General features: G+C 33.0%; 2 protein-coding genes across 3 annotated transcripts; one reads left to right on the plus strand and one right to left on the minus strand.

Annotated features, from left to right (window-relative positions):
• Nucleotides 1-409: 409 nt before the first annotated feature.
• Nucleotides 410-3,935, plus strand: LOC112697363 (probable serine/threonine-protein kinase PBL19). 2 transcript variants are annotated; one of them, XM_025750501.3, is made up of 5 exons: nt 410-535; nt 937-1,356; nt 2,235-2,495; nt 2,642-2,764; nt 3,128-3,935. In XM_025750501.3, the coding sequence occupies exons 2-5, from the start codon at nt 1,006-1,008 to the stop codon at nt 3,674-3,676; spliced, it is 1,284 nt and encodes a 427-aa protein (XP_025606286.1). In that variant the 5' UTR covers nt 410-535; nt 937-1,005; the 3' UTR covers nt 3,677-3,935. The 2 variants fall into 2 exon arrangements, with proteins under 2 accessions (XP_025606286.1, XP_025606285.1); XM_025750500.3 differs by having other exon boundaries at nt 446-774.
• A 201-nt stretch (nt 3,936-4,136) lies between these two features.
• LOC112697365 (uncharacterized) lies at nt 4,137-5,185 on the minus strand. The gene is made up of 2 exons (XM_025750502.2): nt 5,026-5,185; nt 4,137-4,760 (listed from the first exon to the last, which is right to left on the minus strand). Exons 1-2 carry the CDS (start codon nt 5,101-5,103, stop codon nt 4,386-4,388), a joined length of 453 nt encoding a protein of 150 aa, XP_025606287.1. The 5' UTR covers nt 5,104-5,185; the 3' UTR covers nt 4,137-4,385.
• Between the last annotated feature and the right edge of the window lie 15,371 nt (nt 5,186-20,556).

Consider the following 20,556-nt stretch of genomic DNA (forward strand, 5'->3'; position numbering starts at 1 on the left):
TTTAAAAACGTAAATTAACTACATAAAATATAAAATTAATTAATTAATTTAAAATTATAATATCAAAAAATTTTAAGAATTAAAATCCATTACCATAATCAAAGGGACACAAAAATAGAAGACTCTAGCAAAGTATAATTAATGCAGTATGAATGAATGTATAATTACTATCCCTTTTGTTGTGAGAAAAGTCTAGGGGACCAGAAATTTTATTGAATTTTGGTCAGCATGTAACCAGCAGAGAAAGGTGAGCCATTGGATGAAATCTCATACCAATCTCACACCATTAAATCATCATTGATGGCTAACAATCACAAAAATTACTGGCCCTTAACATTGTTCTTTGTTGTGTGCGACGAACAGATGGCAAGTTGACGAATAAACGTCCAAAAAGAGATAAGGAAGGATGACTTGAAGACATTTGAATTTACTTGTCAGTTGAATTGTATCCATTTCAACACTCGGAAAGAGACGCTTCATGTTTCGTTGAAAGCAAGACGTAACCAGGGCAGCGGCCATCTCTCACCTTTCTTAGGTGACGGTCAACTACACCAATCAAACATCAATTAAATAACTTCCTCTTTTCTCTTCTCCTTCTCGTGACACTCATAAACTTCAACGCCTCTGCCAAATACGCGTCCACCTTCTTCTTCTATTCACCAACTCCTCCTTCTATATTATGTTGCTATGCATTTTCTTTTCTTTCTTTTAAATTCATATTTCATATTTCTCTTCTGCTGGAACGACACTTTTTCGCTCTTCTTATTTGCAAAGGTTCATTGCTTCGACTTTTATTTTTTTATTTATTTGAGTTTTCAACCGTTTTGTTCCATTGTATTGCATGGTTAGTTAGTTGCTTTCTCATCAAATGTTGTGAGTAATTTATTCTGGAGTGTTGAATCTTGACATTGATGGATTCCCTTTCTTTTTGCTTAGGTGGTGATATTGGTAATCTCTTCATGTTCTGAAAGACTTTGTTGATATTGAATCATATCTATATATGCTATGAGTTGCTTTCTCTACTTCAAAGACAAATCTAGGAAGTGGAAGCGTAGATCAGCACCTGAATTGAAAAAACAAGAGAAATCCAAGCTCAATGCTTTTGAAAGAGTCACCAAGTCTTCAGGATCTTCGTCCTCACCTCGTGGTATACCGGAATTGTATGAGGAGAAAGCTCATAATTTGAGGGTTTTCTCCTACGACGAGCTCCGCCAAGCCACCAATGATTTCAGTAGAGTTTTTAAGATAGGAGAAGGTGGATTTGGGAGTGTATATAAAGGTTCAATCAAACCTGTCATTGCTAATGCTGATCCTGTTTCAGTTGCCATCAAAAGGCTTAACCAGAATGGTTTGCAGGTAACACATTCAACATGTTCCGCTTATTGTCATGTAATTTGAGTAAATTACACTGGAAAATATTTGTTGTTATGTCATTTATTTTCTGGCTATTGTGTTTGCTAGCCTAGGTTGAGGAAATTTAGGGCCTATTTTGTTTGTGATTTCAAAGCGGAGTTTTGGAGCAACAGTTGAGTTGTCTTCATTTGATCTTGAGGTCACGGGTTCAAGCCATGGAAATAGCCACTAATGTGATTGTTAGATTAGACTGCATATATTACACTCTTTTGGTGCAGCCCAAGGATAATAAGAAGGGACGCTGATTTTCTTCCATGTCTTATATTTTATATTTGAATCGATATTCTTGCTCCTCAATGGACTTGCAACTCTGTTCTTCACTGCCAATCATTTACATAAAATTCCTTGTTACGTTAGAATTTAGAGTTAGGTCTATAGTTGAGATGGGTTGACTTTCCTTTGTTTGTGTTCTTTTACTTTGGGACGCAGGTACAGAGAAAAACAATTGTTAAAAGATATTCTGCTGATACCTTTGTAGTCTATTTTCTTCGAAAATTTATTATAGGTTGAATTGAGTGTCTCATATGTAAAGTTGTGTTCTTACAAAGTCAGAAACATCTAGAGCATTTTCATCTGAACCCATCTTAATGGGTTTCTTGATACAGATATTTCACTGACCGAGAATTTTTTGATACATAATTGACACTTACTATTTTTTGTTCATAGGATAAGATCTGTGTTATGGTTTACATTATTTGATTATGAGATTTTTTTCTTTTCCCCTTGTGCTTTGTTGTTATTCTTCTGAGAATTCAACTTGGTCTTGTTAGGATACGTGTTTGTTTATTAAGCAAGTTTGAATTTTTCCTTCCTTCATGTAGGGCCATAAGCAATGGTTAGCTGAAGTTCAGTTTCTTGGCGTTGTGGAGCACCAAAATCTTGTCAAACTAATAGGGTACTGTTCTGTGGATGGAGAAAGAGGAATTCAAAGACTGCTTGTATATGAATATATGTCGAATAAAAGCTTAGAATCTCATCTTTTCAATAAAGCCTATGATCCTCTTCCTTGGAAAACAAGACTTGAGATAGCACTTGGAGCAGCTCAAGGGTTAGCATATCTGCATGAAGAATCAGAAGTTCAGGTTTGAGTTAAAGCATTACCATCTTATATTAGTAGTTTTTAACATACATGAACTTCTAACGATATCTATATTTTTGTTTAGACACATTTCGCATCCAATTTTCCCGACAAACTAATCTTTTTCTTTTAAACTGTTTTTGACCGAAGGTGATATATCGGGATTTTAAATGCTCAAATATACTACTGGATGAAAATTTTAGGCCAAAACTTTCAGATTTCGGACTCGCTAGGGAGGGACCGGAAGTTGGACGTACTCATGTTTCAACTGCTGTAAGTGTACTGATTTTGGTGACATTACAGATTTTTAAGTGATGAAGACTTTCATGCTCGATTATTCCAAGTATCGAATTGTTGTTTTTAGTCCTCGTGATTAATTTGATCCATTAAATAACATGGCTGGATAAGGTTTTTTATTTTAAGTATCCTAACTAGTTAGTCTAGAATGTTTATATTAGTGTTGGTGTTATAGCTTCTAATGATCAGTGCATACATATTTTCTTAACTTTTTCTTGATTGTAAGCTATTAAATAGCTGGAAAATGATGCATTCTTAAACATATATCTTTGCAAATACAAGGAGTATTTGAATGATGATAAAGATTATGCAGCCCTCATGTAGAATATTCTATGTCAGGTGATGGGAACAAATGGTTATGCTGCTCCAGATTATATTCAGACAGGCCATCTCACTACCAAGAGCGATGTGTGGAGTTTCGGCGTGGTGCTTTACGAGTTACTTACAGGAAGGCGTTCATTGGAGCGAAGCCGGCCCAAAACTGAGCAGAAACTTTTGGAATGGGTGAAACAATACCCTGCCGAGACCAAAAGGTTTGTCCTAATAATGGATCCAAGACTTGAAGGCCAGTATTCAATTCACGGAGCGCGAAAACTTGCAAAGCTTGCAGATCATTGTCTGAGTAGAAGCGCAAAAGAACGACCGTTGATGAGTCAAGTGGTAGGGATACTGAAGCAGATAATCCAAATTTCTGATGATGAAAAATCTGCAGAGGAGAGTACTGTAATATCAGATGATGATCTAACCAAGACTGAAGAGAAGTCGACACAATCGGCTCCCTCGGAATTATGGAGAAAGAGGATGGACCATCTTGCAAAACTTGGTGAGCATGTGGAGAGTGCTAGTAGAAGAAGATTTATGATCCTACAAAGAGGAAAAGTTCCTTAAATAGCTTCACTCTGTCAAATCTATTCAGGGTAAAATGGTCCACGAAATCGGAGACAAGAGCATGGTAATTGAATCTCTCATACATAGAATTGTAAGCAGAAATACAATGTAAACAAGCTTATTGTCATTGATGAGCACTTATTTTCAATCCATGCATGGAAGGCACAAACAGAGAAGTAATTCACACATCAGGTTATGTAATTTCATATCTTTTGAAAAATAATATCCAATCGAGAAAATTTTGAGTGGATTGCTTCAATTATTTGCATTGAGAATCCTTTCTCCTCCAATTGCAATTGTATTCTATTAACCTGTATCTTCATCTTATCTATTTTCATTGGACTTTGAAAAAAAGAACTCAAAAAGTGGAGTTTATTACACACTAAAGTACTCAACGCGTTGGTATCTAGTTCCAACTTGATCCTTGTTCTAAATGTATGAATCCTACATAAATCTATTATTGTTGACACGAGGAAAGATGAGTTTATCATTTCACAACAACAACAACTAATATTTCAATACTTTTATAGCAGTAAGAACAGAATTTCCAACAAGAATTTCAGGAGAAATAAATAACTAGAAGCCAACAATAGACAGTTACATACATAAACACTTGAAGCATTTAAAAGAACAAAAAGAAAGCAAGAAAGTTTATTTGAGATGCAAAAGCTTGGAACTAGTAAGGGGAAGTCCTTGCAGAGTTGTGTGATCATAGATGGCGATCAATTGCGTTTCGTCCTTCCATTGCAGCAGCAGAGGGTGCAGTTTCTGCAGGTGTAAAGTAGCGGTCACTTTTTGTTTCAGCAAGAGCAGGAGGAGCCGGGCAAGGGTCGCTGATTTCTGGTGATCCCAATGTGCCAGCATTAGAGCGGTTGCTGATTCCTCCATCAAATGCTGGTGGAGCACCATCGTCCATACCACTCATGTCCATGGGATTGGACTTGTTAGCTTGATGCTTTGTTATTTCTTTCTCTGCTATCTCGCTTGCCTTCGCCACATGCCTGTCCATTTCTGCTTCGGCTTCTTTCGCAAGCCTTGCCTCGTGTGCTATATCCATTCTGGCTTTTGCAAGTTCTTTCTCTGCCTGCATCACAACAATTTAGTACATATTCAATGCTTCCAATCCTTATAATCAAAAGTAGAATAACCATGCTATCTTTACACTAAAAATACCCACCAAATCATGTTTATTGTGATAGAAATATATGTTTAACAACAGAGGGGGGAAAGCCTTTGAAGAAAAAGAGTCTAAAGCATATAAATATAGTTTAGTTTCATTCAGTGACACCTTGCTTTTAGAACAAAATTTGTTTTGTAATTTATGATAATGATGCAGTTAAAACATGTACCTTTTCTTCAGCCTTTAGTTCGGCCTTGGCCTTGCGCGATTCTTTTATATCTTGAATCTTTTCCTTTATAGCCTGCATTTTTGCCAATTGTTTTTTGTTTTACAATCTTACTTTTCTATTTCACAGTAAAAGCGTAACAGAAACTAGTTTTTATGCTCTCTGTATGTGGAGGTATATATATATATATATATACACAGAGAGAAATAATACTAGCTATATTATTAAAGGTTCTGATTTCTTCCATTTCTTTCTCATTGTTGTGGCTCCTTTCCAAAGCAAGTGTCGCCTATAAACACGTTAGGACTATTTTGTGGATCATACCGAATTGAAATTAGAGCTATTTTGTGGATCACACCACCTTGTGAATAATATAGTAAACGAACTTCAACTCATTGTTTCATATTTAGAGAAAATGTTTCAAATCCTTTGATATCGGTAGTTTACCCGACACTTACTATATTATATCTATTATGCGAATTATTTACATAAAAATTAAGATGGTTAGAGTAATTTTTATTTAAAGATGATATTTAAATATCATTAGATAATTTAATATATTTAATTAAATTATTTGATATAATCCATATCTTAACTATTATTTTTATATGATAAAAAAAAGATTATTTTAACCATCTTTATATATATTTATAGCAACGCAATGGTAGAATATAAGAATACATTTTAAAAAAGTTCTATTAATAAATATATCTATTCTAACTTCTAAGTGCATATTTTTATTTTTTGACAAGTAAAAAAAAAATCTGTATTCATAAGTAAGTCTAAAGACACGTATTTATTGAAAAGAAACACAGATAAAATTCGATTAAAGATAAAGGCACTATATATTATGGATTAAGTAATAATTTGCAGTTATAAATAATTTTGGATGTATTCTATTTGTAAAAAGTTTTAAAATTGTCTCTATCAGAAAAAAAAAATATATTTGATGCATTTGTTTAAAATAATTTTGGATATATCTATTCATCATCTGAAATAATAAACAATTACATTGATTGCCAACCTCCCCTCTCCAAAGAAACCACAATTACATTGAAACACCAAAAAATAAAAGAGAAAAAAAAGAGCGCTAGGGTTGACTTTCCTATTAAGTTAGGTTATAAGAGTTGGCAAAGTTTTTGATTGAACTCTGGTATGGACTATGGAGTTCCATTCAATGGAGTTGCTAGGAAGAATATTTAAATATTTATTCCGTCTTCTTATTTTATATTTACTCATTGTCAATAATTATTTTTTATATTTTTAAAACACACCGAAACTTTTGAAGAGTCAAAATATCATAGAGCCATCGCCCAGTCCCAGTAATTACAAGAAGGTGCCTATGAATTGAGAGAAAAAAATTATTATTTGTACATTAAAATTAATTAGTAAAATCAATCATTATATAATTATATATAAATTTATGTATTATTTAAATTATTTTTAATATATATTTTATATTATAATATATATTTTATATTAATAATTGATTTTAATGTACATATAATAAGATTGTTATTATTGATAAATAATAGTCTCAAATTTCATATATAATGGTAACTGGTAAGAAGTCACTTACACTCTTTCCGGTGGTGCGGCATTGTGCTGCATCCCTTCACTGCTTCACAGTTCGTTATCAAAGTCAAATCCCCAATCTATGTTTCATGACTGTGAGACTCTGTTTATTTCTGAAAATATGATAGGATAAGATATTGATGGATAAAAATATAAAATTTTGTGTTCTTATATTTTGTTTGATTATAAATTAGAATAAATTATAAAAAATTAATTTATTTTTATTTTTTTTATTTAAAAAATTTAAGATGAAAAATATAATAATAAAAAAATATAATTAAAAAAAATTAATAAAAATAATAAAAAAATAAAAAATAAATTGTGTCCTTTGTTAGTGTCTTTGTGTCTTTTCAAGATGGATACAAAATACACAAATTCAACTGTTTTTGTCCATGTTTCTTTTGCCAAATATAATATTATGTTTCTGTGTCCATGTCTCTATAAACAAACACATCTTGAGAGTTTAAATTGATTAATTGCATTCTTGTTAATAATTACTTCCTGACGATTTTTCCAACAAGATGATTAATTGCATTCTTTTTTTATTTTCCTCCAATTTCTTCCATTATAGAGTTACTAATTTCTATCTCCTGGACATGTTCCTGACTTTGCCCAAAAATAAATAAATAAATAAATAAAGCAACTGTATTTTTCTTTCTATTAATTTTTGCGTACATATAACCTACTGAATTCTATTTTTATTTATGATTTTTTCTTCGTATCCTTTTCTAAGCACCTGATTGCACTTTTGCTGCCAGTAAAATCGTAGTAGTGGCGGCTATAAATAGCACAATCGCACTCAGTTCCTCCGGAATATCACTCCATAATTGCACAATCAATGTAATCCATGATTAAACACTTTGTGCCAACAAAATTATACTTAAATGTTTAAAAGGGTAAAAATTTGAAAATTGATTTAATTGAGTAAATAATTAATTTATTTTATTTAAATAAAAAAAACCATCCAAGTATCTACATCCGAGTGTCTTACTGTCTTAGTTTATTTATTTATTTCATGTTCTGACGTACTGGTTCTACATTAATATCATTAGTCTTTTCTAATCCGAGAGCGAAAAGCAAAACCAACATGGTTTAAGTAAACTTTGATCTGTTTGACCTATATATTGCAACCGTGTATTTTCATTTTTGATCCAGAGAAACTACATTTGGGCACTTTGGTCTCTAACTATAAACCTAACATGGACTCAAAAAGATTGTACACACTTTATTAAGTATATGAATCCTCTTAGATTGTATGTAATTAAATTACTGATATTTGTTGAAAGAAAAGAATACATGTTTGCCTCTTTTCTATAAAAATACTGTCACGGCTCAAGATGAGTTATGATCAGCGCTCAGAAAAATAGTCTCCTAATAAGTTTAACCGACTTAAATATAAGTTGAATAAAAAAGTTACAAATATTATACAGGTTTTACAATAAATAATTATACATTTTTAACAAAATTAAGATAATTAAGAATTGTTGAATCCTGTCTGTGACATATAGAGTATATACATCTAGAAACTCGATAAAGATGAGGTACTCATTGCAGATCGTTACTCTTAAATAGAAAGTTTCACATAGTCAAGTTTTTTTTTTGAAGGAAAAAGTTCAACACAACAAGGTGGATCATATAAAATAATAAAGAACAACCCGACAACTCTAGTCATGACAACCCCCTAATTATCTTCGCCATTGCCATCAACAATCATAGGGTTCACCACCACTCCACTCATCGGAGAGCAAGAAGGATATACTAATAATATCCACCACACGTGAGCTTTGATTCCTGAAGATTCTGTCATTCCGTTCTAGCCAAATTGTCCAGATAACAGCAAAGAAGCCAATCACCCACCTCCTCCTCTCACCTTTTCTTGCTGCAGCATTCGTCCAACTTTCAAAGTGTTGTTTCAGTGTACCAGGCATGGTCCATTTCCTTCCAAGAGCGAATAACCAAGCACACCACACCTGCCAGGAAATCTCACAACCAGCAAACAAATGAAAAGCAGACTCCACAGACTTACCACATAAGACGCATGTACGATCATTTGGGTTAATTACACCTAGTCTACACAGTTTGTCATTAGTATTCACCCTCCCCACCAACACAAACCAAGAGAATAACTCGATCCTTAGTATTCACATAGTCAAGTATTTGTTCACGAAAAATATTTTTAGAAAAATAGGATGAGTTTTACAACTCAGTGACTAGACAATACATCTATAATTGACATGAGACCATATAAACATTATTATTAAAGTAACTTTAATTAGAAAATAGTAGTTGATAATAATAAGTGAATCAATAAGGGAGTTCTCAAATAGAAATCAAATCAAAAGTCCACACTTGGGTGGCTCCACCTCTATGGGTAGCAAGGTTCTAAAAACCGGACCGAACAGGTCGGTTCAACCGGGTTAACTAAAAACCGGTCACTTGGCCGGTCCGGATGACCTCCAAAACCGTCTTGCAAAAACCAGCAAAAAAACCGATTGAACCAGTGGTTAACTGGTGAACCGGCCAAACCGGTCAGTTTTTTAAAGGTACCGATTTTCACCCTGGATTCTAAATGGTGTCGTTTTAAGATGTGAAAAAAAAAGAAACCCGCATAGATGGTCTGACCTGGTAACCCAACCCAACCCAACCCAACCCTTTATGTAAACTGAAGACCCAGTCCCTTCATTCACCAGCCACCACACCTCAACCCCTAATTTCACTCCCAATCTTCATCCAACAACGAAGGTCGTCGTCCCTCCATGTCTACCACAATCGACGCTATCATCGGACAGAAGGACCTCCAACGGGCGGATGGAAGGAAGCTGGTCTGGTCTGGTCTAGTCGCAGATTGAAGTTGCTGCAGTGGCGTCGTCGTCTAAACTCTGAAGCTGGTCTGGTCGTCTGGTCGGTGTCGTCTACTCGTCTGGTCGGCGAAAGCTGTTCTGTCAACGTCACGGAAGCTTCTATGTTCTGCAGCTGTGACCTAGACGCCTTCTCTGCTCTCTGCCGCGGTGAGTTTGTACTGGTTTTCAACCAAAATTTTTTTATTTTGTTAATGAATTTTATGAATTGATGCAGAGTTCTTTATTTGGTTAATTATATAGATTGATGCATAGTTCTGTTTCTGTATTTAATAGCTGCTGTAATTATTTGGTTAATTTTGGTTAATTATATGGATTGATGCAGAGTTCTGCTTCTTTATTTGGTTAATTTTGGATTATTTGGTTAATTAATTAATCATAGTTGCTGTAATTATTTGGTTAATTATATGATGCAGAGTTTCTGCTTCTGTATGTATTATCTAATTCTTTGAATTTTGATGTTATTCACCAATTTCAGTAATTTGTAATGGTTGTTTATGTAAATTCAATTTTGATTCCTGAAATCATAGCTGCTGTAATTATTTGGTTAATCATATGATGCAAAGTTCTGCTTTTGTATGTATTATCTAATTCTCTGAATTTTGCTGTAATTAACTAATTTCAGTAATTTGTAATGGCTGGCCTGCAGTAATTTTGATTCCTGAATTTTGCTGTAAATGACTAATTATTGTAATGGCTGCCATATATATAAAATGTATATTTGTTTAATGTTGTTTCTTTTGGTGGTTGAACATTTTGTGATTGTCATTTATGTTCGTTTTAATTTTCTTTGGTTATAAATTTTGATATTTGAAGTTATTTATGAAGTTTTAGTGATAAATTATGGATAATTTATTACGTGAAATTGTCAAATTTTGAATTTTATTAGTTTAAAAATTATTGAATTTAAATATATAAAAATATATATTGAATTTTTTATAATTTTACTTTATATTTAATTAAACCGGTTCAACTACGGTTCGACCCCAGTTGAACCATTGAATCAGTCACTCGACCGATTCGATGACCGGTCCGGTTCTCGCAACCTTGATTGGTAGCCCTTTCCTCTCGTGTGTCCTAACAGAATAATAGATCTAACACGTGGCCTACACATTAGGCTAGCAACACCCCTGCTAGCTGGGGTCTGAGTTAGATGCATCTAAGTTAACGTTATAACCGCCGTTAACTATGGTTTTCTAATACGAGCCTCCCAGACCAATTCAAAACATATAATTTCAAATACAACAAATCTTTGATCTTTCAAATATATAAGGTATCGAATCAAATCAAATCAGATAATACTTTTTTATCAGAAATATTTTCCAATCATACGTTTTTAATCATAAGAAATTTCAAACATATTTCACAATCTTTAAAGTAAGTGAATACCAACAAATACTTCAATGCTTCAAAAACAGATATTCAAGTAAAATTTTATTTTCGAATAATGCAAAACTTCATTAAAAATATGTATGGTTTCATGTATAGTTCCGAAAGTATAAACATCATAAAAACGAATTATTTAATTCTAATAAATCAATTATTCTAATCAATTTAAAATTGTTCAAGGCAAATTCAGTGAGTATAATGCAAATATCATAATAGATATATATCAAAATAATTATAGATGTACAATCAAACAATTATAAATGTAAAGCCTATTCATAACTTGGTCCCAAGGGACTGAAGATACCGAACCCGGAGTGCCAAAATCCAAGGTGAAGAGGATTGAAGTAGAATGGAACGAATAAGCGCAGAATTTGAATTGGGACAACGACAAGATGGAGATGGCGATAGTTTGGGTTAGCGACAGGAACGGTCCAACTCCAGCGGCACCAATAGCTCCATAAGCAACCAAGGTTCACCCAAACGGTGATGCAACAGCGATGACGAAACAACCCTCTATTCACAGCAGCTCCTCTCGCACATCCTGTTTCTCTCTCTGAGCTTTCTCTTCTCTCAACAATGGCAACGGCGACTTGGCATGGCGGCGGTTGAAGCTCAGTGGTGAAGGAGACAAGGCGCGGCGACTGTAGCAGTTTGACAGCGGCGAGGCAGAACGGCAGTAGTGCTTTCACGTCTCCTCTCTCGCGCTCGTCCCCTCTCTCGGACGCATCTCTCTCGGTTCTGGCCTCTGATGGCAACGCGACGGGACACGAATGGCAAGCTCTAGACCGGCGGTGACGAGGCGCGGCTCTCTCTCTACTCACGTGGTGGCTCGGCGTGGACAGCTCCCTCCTTCCTCCTCCCTTCTCTTCTAGCGGTCTCCCCTCTTATCTCTTTCCCTCTTCTTTCTTTTTCCGTCGAGTCTGGGTGTGTGTGTGCTGTGAGGAAGAGGGTGTGAGGTGAGGGAGGAAGATTTGGATTCTCTAAATTTTGAATTTCACTTTAGAGAGTAAAGTGTGATCTCTCACCGTTTATTTTATAAGTGAGACCAAGCTGCCTAGGACAAAAAATTTTGGTGTAAGGCGCAGTGGAAGACTTAAGATAGGTGTGAGGAAGGCAAAAGCTGGACCAAGTGAAACCATTGACCTCACAGCATATTAGTTTTTTTAGGAATTTAGGGCTTAGTAGTATTAGTTTTTGGTTGTGAACTTTATTATATCCTATGTCCATGTACTTTCAGTGGCTTTGGACCACTTTTGTTGAACACTATTTGGCATGTGGCTTGCTATCTTAGAGAGACCACTTTGACTATTATTTAATATGAATGTTAACTACTTTATTCTGTATTTTGTCTACTAGATCTTTGTGCAAAGGGATGATATAAATGTTAACAACTTTTCATTATCACTTGTTATTGATAAAAAAAATTATTACATTCAACACTAAACACTACACAAATACACTGCAGATACACTTTTTCTCCTAATTCATCAAACTCAGTTAAACCAATATATTGCAAATATTAGCACCACCACACAAGTCAATATTATCTTCTGCAATTTTTTTTGCTTCTTCATGTTACTCTCCATCCTTCCAATTTGTTGTTGAAGCAATGTAAAATCAGAATACAATCTTCCAACACTTACTTCCATACGTCTTATCTCTATATTTAATCTATCTATTTTTCTTTCTTGTGCCTTTATTAGTGCAAAATTCATAGTTTCATCCAACCTTACAAAATCTCCAGCATGTTTTGAGCTCCCCAGTGTTTTATTTCTTGTTGGGTGCATCCAGATCGAGACCCAGCCTTGTCTTCTTCATCAATCCTTTCAAAAACTTTACATCTTATATTACGACAATATATAAATCTTCTATTTGGGTTCATCACAGTACTGGAGGATCAAAGTGTCAGCGGATCTCCACAAAAGTAGTGAGTCATTCTCCCCTTTTCCTTCACCTCTTCGTCTTCATCAATCCACTAAAAAAATTACACTTTAGTAATTTATAACAAGCCACAAATCTCCTACCTGCGTTGTTCATAGACGATGAGGAAAGCACCACTACCTCTTCCCCACAGAAGCATCCATGTCTTCTCTTGTTCATACATTTAGATGTTGAGCTTCCTTCAAACAACTGGTTTGGGTCCATTACAGCTCGAAATAATCCTTCAACCCTAACAAAGATAATGGAAAAAGATACTGAAGATACATTATGAGAGATCTTTATCTTCTCAGTCAAATTAACTCCTTAAAACATTGATTCGTAAAGGCATTCTGGTAAACTAACAACATTTAACATTTTCATTCACGCTAAACGTTAGTGGGGACCTAATTATAAATTTTAATTTTTTCAGGGACCCAATTACAAACTTTTAAAATATAGGGATTAATTTGTAATTTTACTAAAAGTGTAGGAACTAATTGTGTAATTTAACCCTTAAATATATTTACGTACAATTAATATATACGTATACATAAATAAAAAATATTTAGAATTATTTAAAAAATAAGTACATCCTGAGAACAAAAAATATTAATTAAATAATTAATATATACATATATAAATAAGTAAACTATTAATTAAAAAAATTGTATATTTTTAATTTTAAAAATTAAATGTACGTAATTATAATGATTTGTTCTGGAATAGATAATTAATTAATTGAATATTTTTATTTCTAATTTAGAGTGGATTAATCCTAACTATATATATGTTCCCTTAATATATTATATGATTCTAAATTTTTCTATCTGAGACTTATATTTTTCTTGACAATTATCATAGCTACTAGATTATGTTTTAACATTGAGTTTAATATAATGTTTTAAATGTATAATGTTTTAAATATAATTTTTTAATTAGCTTTTTACTTACATTCTTTTATCCTTTTATTTTATCTTAATTTTTTTGTAAGTATGATCTTATTGAGAATCTCAAGATAACATCTGCACATAAAGTATGAAAATTTAAGACTAAAATAATTGAATTATGGAGTGTCAAACAATTTAAAACACGTACACAAAAAATTTCAATTGAAATAGTTCTACTTGATGAAGATGTAAAATAGAATTGTATATTATTTTTAAATTAATTTATTATTTTTTTATTATTTTATTTTTTTTATTGTGGTATTTTTTTACAGGAGTTTTCATATACAATACATAATAAAAAAATCCAAAAATATTCCTATTTAGAAAAAGAATATCTGAAGAAAGTGTTTATGTTATTATCAACCTTGGCATAGGTCAAAATAATATTAGATTCAAACCAACCAGACATGAATATAAGGTTTACTTCAGAAAGGATACCATTTTGTATTTGGTTGAAGACTCCTCAATCTCAGTCAATTCGTTTTGCTTTGAACCGTATGAAAAAATACTCCAAAATAAAAGAGAAAACTCGCACTTGATAAGTAAAAAATGTATAATTATATTAAAATTGTTAGTATCAATTTATTTCGATATTTTTTAAGGTAATAACACTTTGAAATTTTAAAATTCCAAATGTAATAGACCTTCTAACTAGAAAAGAAAATTTAGAGATCTCTAATAAATTTGGAAGTTCTGTTTCTTTTGTTGTGCTAGAACTTAATGAGATGCAGTAAGTTAAAAAATTGTGATAGTTTTATTTTCTAAATTTATTATGCTTTTAACTATTTCGTCTTTATGTGGTATAGGGATGAACTTAAATTAAGATGCAAATTGTGGAAAAATTTACAAGACAGTTCATTGAATATATGCAAAATCATCCAACACTACAAGAAAAATGAGTTTTAGCAACAAACTTTTAGCGACAATAATATAATGGCTATTATTTCTTTTATTTAAGTTATGTTTTTATGGCCATTATATATTTGTCATTAATATTATATATTATAATGGCAATTATTATTATTATCGCTAAAAAATACATGAAAAAAATTTTAAAAACAAATTTTAGTGGCAATTATATATTTAAACTCTATTATTATATATTATAATGGCAATTATTATTGTTATCACTAAATTATTACTTATTTTTACTTTTAGTTTTAATTTTTTAAATTAATGCTGGTAATGATTTAATTGCCACTAAATTTTTATTATAATATTTTATTTAATTTTTTAAATTGCAAACCTATCTAAGAAAGAGAGAATCCTTGTCTCCAATAACTTACTATCTGAAAACTCACTCCTTCTCAACTTTTTCTATTGACAACCACCCACCACTGCCCATCATAGGCCTTGCCATTACCGACGATCGCCGCCTATCGTCCTACATGCACATCTGTCTTCCTATTTCCACGCTATGCCTCAGATCTAAGGTCAAATCTGCACCAGATCTACTCAGATCCGTGTTGCTGCTCTAGACCCCGAACAGTGTTGTCGTTGCCGTCGCAGTTGTTGTTGTCCTCGCCGTCGTAGTTGTAGTCGTTGTTGTCCTTGTCGTGATAGTCGCAAACCTTTGTTATTTTCGCTGTCACATTTGCTCTTCATTGACTCCATTGATGCCACTGCAGCAATTCATTGTAGCAAGTAACTCTTATGCACATTCTCTTTACTTTGATCCATCTTTTTTTATTTTTATTTTACTTTTACCTATAATTTGATTTGTGTTTTTGTGTTTGTTTAAAGTGAAAATGCACACTCTCTTTGTTCTCACTATTCAAATTGATAATGTGTTTAATTACTTCATTAATTCAGTATAATTTCATAATTTCTCTTCATTTGTGTATCTACGTTTGTTTAATTGTTTGAATATTGTGTTTTGATTAATATAATTATTGTTTGAATTTGAAGTTTTAGATACATTACCATTATATTGTGTTTGAATTTGGCGTATGCATGATGATACTTTTGTCAGTAGTATTTTTCTACGATGAGTTTAGATTATTTATCATAGATGATAAATAAATAAGAAAATTAAATCAATATCTATCTGGAACACAAGATTTTCTTATTTGAGTTACTAACGTGATTTATCTTTGTATTGTTTATCATTTTCATTTTCTTTTTATTAATGTCTTGTGTCAATCAATTTTGTTGTTCATAATTTGATTGCTATTTGGCCACCATTTTAATCTGTGATCAAATCTTTGCTATTAAATGGTAGAGAGTGAAAGTGAAAAGTGAGAGTGTTAACTTAGGGTTTGATTAAAGTATGAATTTGGGAGTGAGTGAGTAAAGTAAGATCAGAAAGTGGACAATGACCCGAACATGATGCTAATGCAGAGAAATATTAGATTAAATTAAAGTTAATTAATTAAATGATTATTTATTATTAGATTTTAGGGTTTGTTCTAATTTTTGTTCTTTTTCTGTTTATTCTGATTTTGAATTTAGGATTTATTTTGGGTTAATTATTTTATTTTAATTTTAAAATTTTTAATTTCTAAATTCATTATTTTTTTATAATTTTTGTTCTGATTTGTTTTTAATTTTTTTTGTTCCTAATTTTTGTTATGATTTTCAGTTTGTTCTTGATTATTAGTTGAGATTTTTTGTTATGTTTTTATTTTACACATTTGAGTTTAGAGAATAGTACAAAAAAGAGCACCCAAATAATAAATTTATTACATTTGTGAGTGTTTATTTACGTGAAATATTCTTCAGTACTTGTTTTAAAAAATTTTAAATTAGTTTTCAAATTATTTTTATCTTGTTTGAATTTTAAATTCTTCTGTCATTGTAGCTTCAAAACAAATAGGTTAATAAGACTGGTGGTGGTAGGTAAAAATCAATTACTTGTTTTATTGTTGATGATTAATTTTTGCTGTTATTTTCATAATTATTCTCTTATTGGTCTATTGAAACTTAAAATTCAATCACACATTAGTTATCTCTACTTTTACTTTTTCTCTAGTTTTGTGCTTATTATTTGTTCATTTTCTCGGTTGATTATGCCTATAAAGCTAATGTTTAATTGTTCATATCTTATTTAAAAAAAAAATTAAAGTCACATACAAAATGAAAATTTAGAGAGTACAATGATACCAAACTTTGATAGGCTGAACATTCTCTGTAAGTTTTATAGTCTATGTTTAGTTCTTTCAAAATCTTAATCCTTGAGAAAAAAGTGAACAAATTTATATTTTGATTTGGTTAGTAGTGGGTAGAATTTTAATTTGGATTAAGCTTACTCAGTCAACTGATAGACCATTAAAAGTAATAAGATATGATATATGGATTATCTTTTATTGAACACAAAAAGTTCTTAATTGGCTTTAATTTTTTTTATAAGTGTGCAAACAATACTTTAAGACAAGTTTCTATTCATAATGTGCATATATACTTAATTTTTCTTTTTGTTTGCAGAATATGAGAGTTATTGTCCTATAGTACAGTTGGTTATTATACTTTTTTTTCTGTACTTTAATTTTGTCTTTTTCACTTGTTTTGTAAACCCCACATAATTAGTGAATAATTAGTTAATAAATTAATTATTAATAAAAAATAAAAAATAAAATTTTATGATATAGAGAAATAGAAATATTAAAAATAAGAATTTTGACACTAATTTTAAAGAATTTGATCCAAAACTGGGCCAATAGACTGAACCGGTTGGACCGGGCCAACATATAAGCATGTAATTCATCTCTTCTTCCCCCAAATCAAAAGGGAACACGCTGAAACACTTGGGGGAAAGGAGTAAGCACACTCAAACCCTTGTTCTTGATTCCAAATTCATATAACTTCCAATCTGGAGCTCCGATCGTCGCACCATTTGCGGCCATACAATCACCGCATCGAGCTCTACAAAACTCACCGAACGATTTGGTAAGTAAGTTTTAGTTTCTCATCCAGCTACTCCCTCCTTTAATTTCAAAAATCTTGAGCTATTGTGTTGAGATTTTGTTGAATTATGGTGTTTAGGGTCAAGTTAGCTTTGTGGTTTGCTGGGTCTTGTCCCAAATTTCTGTCAGTAAGGTGAAAAATCACTAACTCATGTGAATCATTTATGACTATAAATCCTATTTTGATTTTGTGAAATTTATGTGGAATTAGAGTGAGATATATATTTTGGAGGAAAATTTGGTGATATCAGTGACTACAAAGCGAACCGTGGTGGTTGGTTTTTGTTTAGTGAGGATTCGGGGGCTTTGGAAACTTAAGGAACAGATATATTTAAGGTGCTTCGGCATTAAGGAGAAATCGGCCAAGGTATGTGTAAACCCTGAGTAATTAATAAATAATTAACCGATAAATTAATTATTAATTGATAAAATTAAAAAATTAAATTTTATAGTTTAATGAATTAAAATAATTAAAATATGAATTTTGATACTAATATTAAAAGTTTTGGCTAAAAGTTAGGCCAAATGGGTCGAACTGAGCGAACTGGGCCTATAATGGGCCCAAGGTCTAACCCATTCACTCTCTTATAGGTGGTGCACGAAATTGTGATCAATACTTTTCACAAATCAAATAATCCCCGGTAATGAATCCAAAAACTTGGTGTTCAATACCATGGCATAAACACAACTTCGCACAACTAACCAGCAAGTGTACTGGGTCGTCCAAGTAATAAACCTTACGCGAGTAAGGGTCGATCCCACAGAGATTGTTGGTATGAAGCAAGCTATGGTCACCTTGTAAATCTTAGTCAGGCAAACTCAAATGGGTATGGTGATAAACGCATAAAACATAAAGATAAAGATAGAGATACTTATGTAATTCATTGGTAGGAATTTCAGATAAGCGTATGAAGATGCCTTCCCTTCCGTCTCTCTGCTTTCCTACTGTCTTCATCCAATCTTTCTTCCTCCTTTCCATGGCAAGCTTAAGCAAGGGTTTCACCGTTGTCAGTGGCTACCTCCCATCCTCTCAGTGGAAATGTTCAACGCACCCTGTCACGGCACGGCTATCCATCTGTCGGTTCTCGATCAGGCCGGAATAGAATCCAGTGATTCTTTTGCGTCTGTCACTAACGCCCCGCCCTCAGGAGTTTGAAGCACGTCACAGTCATTCAATCATTGAATCCTACTCAGAATACCACAGACAAGGTTAGACCTTCCGGATTCTCTTGAATGCCGCCATCAGTTCTAGCCTATACCACGAAGACTCTGATCTCACGGAATGGCTGGCTCGTTTGTCAGGCGATCAACCATGCATCGTGTATCAGGAATCCAAGAGATATTCACCCAGTCGAAGGTAGAACGGAGGTGGTTGTCAGTCACACGTTCATAAGTGAGAATGATGATGAGTGTCACGGATCATCACATTCATCAAGTTGAAGAACAAGTGATATCTTAGAACAAGAACAAGCGGAATTGAATAGAAGAACAATAGTAATTGCATTAATACTCGAGGTACAGCAGAGCTCCACACCTTAATCTATGGTGTGTAGAAACTCCACCGTTGAAAATACATAAGAACAAGAGTGATCATTGGCTTTGGTCCCAGAGAGGGAACCAAAAGAACCCAGATTTCAAATACAATAGTATAATGTCCTACTTATAGATAACTAGTAGCCTAGGGTGTACAGAGACGAGTAAATGACATAAAAATCCACTTCCGGGCCCACTTGGTGTGTGCTTGGGCTGAGCAATGAAACATTTTCGTGTAGAGACTCTTCCTGAAGTTAAACGCCAGCTTTTATGCCAGTTTGGGCGTTTAACTCCCATTTTGGTGCCAGTTCCGGCGTTTAACGCTGGGATTTCTGAGGGTGACTTTGAACGCCGGTTTGGGCCATTAAATCTTGGGCAAAGTATGGACTATCATATATTGCTGGAAAGCCCAGGATGTCTACTTTTCAACGCCGTTGAGAGCGCGCCAATTGGGCTTCTGTAGCTCCAGAAAATCCACTTCGAGTGCAGGGAAGTCAGAATCCAACAGCATCTGCAGTCCTTTTTAGTCTCTGAATCAGATTTTTGCTCAGGTCCCTCAATTTCAGCCAGAAGATACCTGAAATCACAGAAAAACACACAAACTCATAGTAAAGTCCAGAAAAGTGAATTTTAGCTAAAAACTAATAAAAATATACTAAAAACTAACTAGATCATACTAAAAATATACTAAAAACAATGCCAAAAAGCGTACAAATTATCCACTCATCAATAGGCTTCAGCCACTTCTCCCTCAAAGAAAGGAAATTCACTTGAATGAAGAAGAGAGAAATCGACATCAAAAACCCCAACCCTCGTCACCGAAATTCAATCATCCATAACTTTCAATTCGGAGCTCTGATTGACGAGCCGTCAATGGCCACATGCTCGTCTCAAAATTCTCTACAAAACTCATGGAACAATTTGGTAAGAATCTAGCAATTTCTCACTCAGTAACTCTCCCCCTAATTTTGAAATTTTAAGGTTTTAATTTTGAGAGATTTTGTGATTTTAGTGTTTAGGATCAAATTAGCCATGTGGACTTGCCGGGTCTTGTCCTAAATTTCCATCAGTAAGATAAAAAAGCACTAACTATTATGAATCATTAATGATTATAAACCCTAGTTTGATTTTGTGGTATTTATGTGGAATTAGAGTGAGATATATGTTTTGAAGACAAATTTGGTGATATTAGTGACTAAAAAGCAAACTATGGAGGTTGGGTTTTTGTTCAGCGAGGATTTGAGGCTTTGGACACTTGAGAAATGGAGATATTTGAGGTCCTTTGACATTAGGGAGGAATCATCCTAGGTATGATTTTGGTTTTTCATAGATAATATGTAATATCTTGTGAAAACATAGGCTAGATGACCATAGGATAGGGTGGATTATTTTAGCATGTTGATGGTTAGT

This window comes from Arachis hypogaea, chromosome 6 (genome assembly GCF_003086295.3).
Source record: "Arachis hypogaea cultivar Tifrunner chromosome 6, arahy.Tifrunner.gnm2.J5K5, whole genome shotgun sequence".
Lineage (NCBI taxonomy): Eukaryota > Viridiplantae > Streptophyta > Magnoliopsida > Fabales > Fabaceae > Arachis > Arachis hypogaea.